Source organism: the organism of the source record quoted next, unplaced genomic scaffold (genome assembly GCF_019419815.1).
Source record: "Pyrus x bretschneideri cultivar Hongxiangsu unplaced genomic scaffold, Pyrus_bretschneideri_v1 Contig7, whole genome shotgun sequence".
Lineage (NCBI taxonomy): Eukaryota > Viridiplantae > Streptophyta > Magnoliopsida > Rosales > Rosaceae > Pyrus > Pyrus x bretschneideri.
This window is the reverse complement of record NW_025999809.1, coordinates 4377985-4386087: the sequence shown is the minus strand read 5'-3', so window position 1 is coordinate 4386087 and position 8103 is coordinate 4377985. Positions and strand designations below refer to the sequence as shown.

The 8103-nt window shown below is 40.0% G+C and overlaps 1 protein-coding gene across 1 annotated transcript; it reads right to left on the bottom strand.

Moving 5' to 3' along the window:
- Nucleotides 1-6570: 6570 nt before the first annotated feature.
- LOC125472360 lies at nt 6571-7450 on the bottom strand. Its single transcript, XM_048573673.1, has 2 exons — nt 7307-7450; nt 6571-7126 (listed from the first exon to the last, which is right to left on the bottom strand). Exons 1-2 carry the CDS (start codon nt 7408-7410, stop codon nt 6829-6831), a joined length of 402 nt encoding a protein of 133 aa, XP_048429630.1. The 5' UTR covers nt 7411-7450; the 3' UTR covers nt 6571-6828.
- Nucleotides 7451-8103: the final 653 nt, after the last annotated feature.

Genomic DNA, 8103 nt, shown 5'->3' with positions numbered 1-8103 from the left:
TCGTCCTAAACCCTCCGGACAAAATTACCCTTCTTCAAATAAATACCCTTCAAACCCAGCCCAAATCTCATGGTTTTATTGTAAATAAGATGAAATCAAGAGGCAAACAATTGACTGTAGCCGAATGAACAGTCAATTGCTCCTCAGTTTTAGAATAGATAATGTGCGCTTCCAATTTCCTCTCTTGGACCCCAAGCAACCAACATCAAAGATTCAACCGCTAATTGCTATTATTTGGGCTCTGGCCCCTCTTTCTGTTCCTCTTGTAGGCCCTTCCAACGAGAAAATCTTAGGTCCGAGGAACAGACCAGGTGGCCATACGGGCCCACGCACACAAAATCATCCCTACTTTATATCTCCTGAATTTTTCTTGTTCATCCGGTCTCATTGTGTTCCACTATCCTCTTACAGAATACGGAGGGGTCCACCATCAATGGTGGCCACACCCAAGACCTTCTGCTTTGCAATAGAAATATTCTTTTTCTTTCTTTTATTAACGTTTTACATTTTCGAGTACTCTCTTTTTGTGCATTCAGGAAGGAAAATTCTACAATGCATTAGTATATGTGATATATTGGTGAGTTGAATATGTCATGACTGAATTTAATGTCTCATTCTAATTGTTGAAAGTTAGGTGCATACATGCCTTTATCAGTGTATTGGACGACTAAATTTGCATGATTGAATTTTAATAATCTCAATCTAACTGTCTAAATACTAGTGCATATCATTGAAGGCATTGAAGGGATGTAGGGCGAAGAAAATAGAGCCAGTATTATATATATATATTTTTTTTTCTTGTGGATTTGTTCCCTTTTCATTTCATTTTTCCCTTTCCAATTTAGGACGTGTTTGTAAATGCTTTTATAAATGATAATATATTTTTTATGACAATCAAAAGTGTTTCTAGCTATGTTTCTTACAACTTAAAATGTTTTTGGGTCGTAAAATTGCTTCATAAAGAAACACGTGGTGTGTGCTAGTCCAGAAAACACTTTGAAGTGCTTTTTTCATGAAGCACTTGGATTTTAATAAAATAAATAAATGTTTAAATTAAAAGCATTTATAAGCACAAATGCTTCTTACGAAAGGAATCTCAAACGAGTTACAAGGCATTTTTACTCAAGTCTTGAATCAGATAAAGGATGTGTTTTCTTTCCTCTCTCTTTTCCTAACCGACTAAACTCCACTCCTTCACCCTCCAATGCATCGTCGGAGCCCTCTCCATCCCCATCCCGGCCTTCAGCTTCCTCCGTAATCTTTCCTGGAGACCATTCCAACATATGGAGGATTACCGCTAGCATTTACTTGACTTCCAAGATTCATTCAGTTACCACCAGCATAATCTTGTCTTCAACTATGATGTTGCTGGAGCGAAGAGCTAGTGGATGACTTAGCTTCGGAAGGTGGAGCTTTTTCTCTAGCCCCAAAAGCTTTGCGACAACTACTGCATCGGAGGCACTGGATTCAATTGCCAGAATAATTCGATTGCTAGAATAATATAACTAGTACTTGATTCCTTCATCGATAATATGTACTTAAATATTAGTTGTATACCAGTGCTGATCCCCACTAACTTCTTATCACAAAAGGGATTTCTAGGAGAGGCCAACAAAAGAAACTTCAGCTACTTCTCAAGCACTTTCATCAGTGCCGGAATCTGTTCCAGAAGCTACATTTTCTTCTCCAAGAAAGCAACCTTGTCCGTCTCAGCTTTGAGCGCATTGGCCATATCCTCAGATTCCACCTTGGCAGCATCACGTTCAGCACTTAGCAGCTTGTTATCCTCCTTTAGCTTATTCACCAGGGCATGCAAACTACAGAAGAAGGCGGAGGGGTTTGTGCTGTGAAATGATGAGCTGGTGGGTGGCACGTAGAGGGGAAGGGGAGAGAAGTAAAGGGTAATGTTTGGGCTGTGGAACGAGCTGGTGAGTGGGCATGCTAAGGGCGGAGGGAGAGAGATAGAAAGAATACTTTCTGTATATTTGTTTTCTTAATGAGAAAGAAATTACAACTGAGTATATATACACTTTGCTAAATAAACTTGGTGACTAATGACCACTAGATTAGCATCTAATAACAGGAATTAGTTACAACCAAATTACAGCTGTTAAAGCATAAAAATATCTAATGATGAGGTGTCCCTTTACCCTCCCTCAAGCTAAACGGAGGATCTCCGAGAGAAAGCTTGGACTGCAGTAGCTTGAATCTGGCCTTGGACAGTGCCTTGGTATGAATGTCTGCAATCTGATGATGGGTATTGATATGAAGGACCTGAATCAAATTTGCTAAAACAAGTTCTCTAATGTAATGATAGTCAATTTCCACATGCTTTGTGCGAGCATGGAAGACGGGATTAGAAGCCAAAGAAATAGCAGAACATTATCACACCAGAGTTTAGGAACCTGCCGAAGAGGAAAAAGGACATCTTGTAAAATTTTACAGATCCAGGTCAACTCTGCAGCTGTGTGAGCAAGGGATCTATATTCAGCCTCTGTGGACGATCTAGCAACTGTGGGTTGCTTCTTTGCGCTCCAACTAATCAGATTGGGACCAAGATACACACAATAACCACTGGTTGATCGTCTGTCAAAGGTGCATCCAGCCCAATCAGCATCCGAATAGGCTGTAAGATGTAAGGGACCTTGCTTGAACCACAGACCTTGAGTAATAGAACCCTTAAGAAATCTCAAGATTCTTTTTACTGCTTGAAGGTGAGGTTCTCTCGGACAATGGAGAAATTGGCACACTTGGTTTACAGCAAAAGAGATATCGGGTCGTGTCCAAGTAAGATACTGAAGTGCACCTACAATGGATCTGTACTCCTTGGGATTGGGTAGTAAAGGACCAGTGTGATCCAATTTAACTGATCCAAGAGGAGTAGAACATGGTTTGCAGCCATCCATATTTGTTTTAACAAGTAAATCAAGAGCATACTTGCCTTGAGACAATAATAAGCCAGCTGTGGTTCTGTGAACTTCTAACCCGAGGAAAAAAATGAAGAGGACCCAAATCCTTGACAGGAAATAAACTGCTCAATTTGTGAATGAAAGCTTGACAGTGAGAAGCATTGGGACCAGTCACGAGAATGTCATCGACAGTGAGAAGCATTGGTAAATTAGTATAATATTTGTATGTAGGTAATTACATGATTCAAAATGCAAGTTTATTAGTATAATATTTTATAAGTAGGTAAATTAATTTGTATGTAGGTAATTACATAATTCAAACAATATTATTTTTTCCGTACAAGATTGTCTTTCTCTTTTAAATTTGGTAAATTAATTTATATATGTTGCTAATATTTATGATACAAGAAAGGTAAAATATCCATATGGATTTAATTGCTCATCATAATTAGGATGAGTAATAACATTTATTGACCAAATTAGGATTCTATGGCATAAGTTGTAATTGTATTGTAATAGTTGGTCATATATTTGTCTACATGGTAGGCTATTTGAAATTTGGATTTTATTTGAATGTTTAAATTTAGATGGGTTTTTATTTGGAAAATAGGAGTTTTAAGGGTCTATATCTAAAGAACCCGCTTAATTTTAAAGTGAGATAGTTTTTGGTGAAAAAAAAAAAAGGCAATACCAAAGGTATCGTTTGGTATGCAGACGGGACGGGACAGAACGGAATGGGACAGGACGGGACAGGACAGGATAGAACGGAACGGAGCGAGAGCAAAGATGCGCTCGGATGGAAACAAGGAGGAAGAAGAAGGAGACAGAGAGGTTATAATTTTGTGTTCCACGGATGTGGAACGAGTCGTTCCAGGGGGGTGAGGCGGAACAAAAATTCACCCAAAACTCGTCCCGTGGAACAGCTCGTTCCACCCGTTTTAGGCGCACCAAACGTGGGACGGAACGCCTTGTCCAACTCTGTTCCGTCCCGTCCCACGTACCAAACGGTACCAAACTGCACCTTAAAATCCTTATTTTTCTTTTAGCCCATTGGTGTGGGATAGCTAACAGCTTAATCAAACAAAACATTAATTATTAATTAATTGCCAAGAACTGAATATTATATACCTTGGAGGCAATTAACGTCCAGATGTTATGGTGGATGCTGTGGAGGCGAACCACGAGAGCTTCCTCCTCCGCAGAAAAGGGCACTCCTTTCATAGAAGTGTGGGTCCAGGTGGTTCTTCCACCGACTCCAACAGCTGGTTCTGTCGCGGACTCGCGGTCAAACCCCTCCGCCCTCATCCGTGCCGCGTGCGAGGGCCAGTTTTCAGGGCCGTGTTCAGTGACGTGGGGAGCCTCGTCCTCACGCTGTGTCCATGCCATCCGTCTTTTCCTCTCTTTCGACTTCATGGCAGCGGAGGAACTGCAGCAAGCAATACCAAAAATATATGACCAAATATTATACTCAAATTGATTTCATACATTATGGCAGAAAACAGGAGGAAGCAAAACAAAATGAACACAAAATTGCCCACGACTAGAAATTCAGTAAACAAAAATTGTAGTGTTAATTATACAAGTGACATTGGGGAAGGGGAATCGAAATCGGGACTCTGAGTGCAGGATTGAAATGCTTTTGACCATATTTTGCGTGTACCTGAGCCTGGGGAGGAGGCAGAGAAGGTGGGTTGTGGAAATGGAGAGTGAGAGTTTGGTAAAAACCCTGGAAAAAGCGGAGGGTTTTGGGGATTTTAAAGAAGGGAAGTATTTCTGCAACAGAAAAAAGTTTTGGGCTGGTTTTATTTTTGGGAACTCTGGCCCTTCTGTTCTTGTTTTGGGCTCTGGCCCCTCTCTATTCCTCTTGTAGGCCTTTCAGTTTTTTTTATTGGTAAAGTACAAAAAACTACCTCAATTATTAGTCTCACGACACTTTCATACCTCATCTTTTTAAAATAACAATGTTATACCTTATCTTACGAATTTGTGCCAATATCATACCTCTGTCAGTTTTTCTGTTAGTTTCTCAGTTAAATGCTGACGTGCCTTGATTCGGGACTCACTTTCTATTAAAAAATTATTAAAAACTAAAAAAAAATCATTTAATATTTTTAAAATATTAAAATAATAAAGAAAAGTTAAAAAATAAAAAATAAAAATAAAAAAAAACCAAACAAAACTTCCCCTTAGCGCCCTCCCTTCTCCCCCATCTTCATCTCCCTTCCACCTCTTCTTCCTACATGCTGCAACCTAGAAAAAAGAAAAACAAAACAAAACAAAATTTTGTCCCTTCTCCCCTGCGCCCTCTCTCTTCTCCCCCATCTTCATCTCCCTTCCTCTTCTTCCTACATGCTGCAACCCAAAAAATAAAAAATAAAAAAAAATAAAAAAACAAACAAACATAACAAAACAAAACAAAACTTTGTCCCTTCCCCCTTCTCCTCCATCTTCATCTCCTTTCCTCTTCTTCCTACCTGCTGCAACCCAGGAAAAAGAAAGAAAAAAAAAATACACAAAACTTTGTTCCTTCCCCCCCCCCCCCGGGGCCCTCTTTCTTCTCCTCCATCTTCATCTTCTTTCCTCTTCTTCCCCTTATCTGCTGTAACCCAGAAAAAAAAAAAAAAAAAACAATTGTCTTCCCCCGCACCCACCCTCTTCCCTCCGCTACACACCCCACTCCTTAAATCCACACCCATTCCCCCCATTTTCTCCACGCCCAGGTTCTCCATCCGCGGAATCGGCCTAGCGAATGGGATCTGGGTTTTTTTTTTTTTTTTCTTCTTCTTCTTCTTCCTCTTCCTTCTTCTTCTTTCTGGGTTGCAGGGGTTGGATTTGTTTTAGGAGGGGGGGAGGGGGGGCGACGAACTGGGTTGGGGTTTTTTTTTTTTTTTTTCCTTCTTCTTCTTCTCCTCCTCCTTCCTTCTTCTTCTTCTTCTTCTTCTTCTTCCTCCTTCTTCTCCTTCTTCTCCTTCTTCTTCGAGGGGGGTTGGGGGTTGATGGGTTTTCAAAAGTAAAAATATTAAATGATTTTTTTTTTTTTAGTTTTTTTAATATTCTATTAATTTTTTAATAGAAAGTGGGGTTTGGATCAAGCCACGTTAGTATTTAACTGACAAATTAATGGCAGGCTAACGGAAGGTATAACATTGGCACAAATTCATAAGATGAGGTATGACATTGTCAATTTTAAAAGATGAGGTATGAAAGTGTTGTGACATCAATAGTTGCGGTATTTTTTTTGTACTTTACCCTTTTTTAAAAAAAAAAGTAAATTTATGAACGTCTGAATTTGCATGATTGAATTTTAATAGTCTTAATCTAACTGTCTAAACAATAGCGCATCTCATTAAACAAAGGGAGTTTTAACGAAAAGCCTACCATATTGTTCACTTTAACAAAAAACCACATTTTTACACTAAAAAGTCAATCATGGTATTATTCACTTTGCCCTTTATTTTATCCTTATCATTAAAACTCAAAGTTTTCAAGTTATTTTCATTAGTTTTCCTTTAAACAAATAGACGGTGAGGGAAAATAGAACGACAATTGATAAAGGAACCTCAAACAAACCTTAAAGCATTTTTACTTAAGTCTTTATATCGGATAATGGAACCTCAAGTTGTTTTTTTTTTTTTTATTATATTTTTGGGGGGGGGGGGGGTGTGGGGGGGGGGGGGGGGGGGGTGGGTGTGGAAGTTGGGAGGAGTTTAACAAAGCAATCCCTTCAAAACACCCTAACATAGTAAAACCTCTTGAATTTTAAAACTTCATGGGTTTCACAAACCAGTAGAGATTCACAAACACTTCAATTTTAGTCGACCCTCGTTGTATTCTTGTAGGACATAAATACATCCACAAACCAAAATATGATCCTACTCTCGTACAAACAAAGTCGTAATTAGTAATTGATTTTCATTATTTATACTGTGGTTGGTATATCTGTGCCGATCAGAGATCTCATGTACAATAAGGGCAAGAAAACCTTCCAAGTCTGCAAAGGATGTGTTTTCTTTCCTCTACCTTTTGCTAGCTGACTAATTAAACCCCATTCCTTCTTCCTCCCATGCATCGTCGGAGCCCTCTCCTGCCACATCTCGCTTTTCAGGCTCGGAGACCACACCTGCATATGGGGATTACCGCTAGCAGTTACTTGACTTCCAAGATTCATCGAGTTATCAGTAGTAGCATTCTGTCTTGAACTCTGATGTTGCTGGAGACTGATTACAAAAGGAAACTAATTACAATCAATTCAAATCCTACTCCTACCTAGAATATTTACAATTTAAATCTCAAGTCAACATTAGCAGCTGGAGGTGGAGCCTTTTCTAAAGCCCAAAAACCATTGCGACAATTCCTGCATAGGAGATTACGATTTATATAAACCCTAAGACACTCACCTCCTCTCGCGCGCCCTAACCTTCTCCTGAGGCAAGGTCTCCTTCTCCATCCGCCTCCTCTCGCGTGCCCTAACCTTTTCCCGAGGCAAGGTCTCCTTCTCCATCCACCTCCTTTCGCGCGCCCTAGTCTTCTCCCAAGGTAAGGTCTCCTTCTCCATCCACCTCCGGTCGTGCCCCTTAGCCTTCTCCCGAGGCAAGTTCTCCTTCTCCATCCACCTCCTCTCGTGCACCTTAGCCTTCTGCCTCATCTGATGACGATCTGTCAACATGTCATTCATCTTCGACTTATATTCTCTGACCCGAAACTTCTGCCTTGTGCTTGGCAGCACTCTTCTCAAAGTTATTAATTACTTCCTCCAGCTCTGCAACGCGTGTTCTGGCTTCGATGCGCTCCTTGAGGACCCGAAATTATAAAAAAACATTACAGCATTATTCAAAACAACACAAAATGGTAATTAAAAGCAATGAAAGTTCGAGCACAATCGCTTACACCAAGAGTGTGGTAGGCTACATTATGCTGCAGAACACCATCATCATATGGCTGCGTAATCCTTGTATGAGCGGGGCCAAGTTGGCCTAGGAACAATCTCTCTCCAACACCAGGCTTTCTCAACATAGCGATAATCTCGGGAGATGCACCTGTATCATCAACCATATTCTGAAGAAGTACGAACTTCAATAGTTATTTTACACATTAACAAACCTTCAAAGAAAATAACGTCAAAAGAACTAAAACTCAAACAGCCCATCTGATGCATGCGGTATTCTAATCTGTACTGGTTTTGTGAAAAACATGT

What these genes read in the sequence shown, in the direction of transcription:
- LOC125472360 (XM_048573673.1), bottom strand. Translation starts at nt 7,410, where the DNA reads ATGGAGAAGGAGACCTTGCCTCGGGAAAAGGTTAGGGCACGCGAGAGG. An exon ending in GTTAGGGCGCGCGAGAGGAG is followed by an intron (nt 7,127 to 7,306) that starts GTGAGTGTCTTA and finishes TTTTGTAATCAG; the next exon opens with TCTCCAGCAACATCAGAGTT.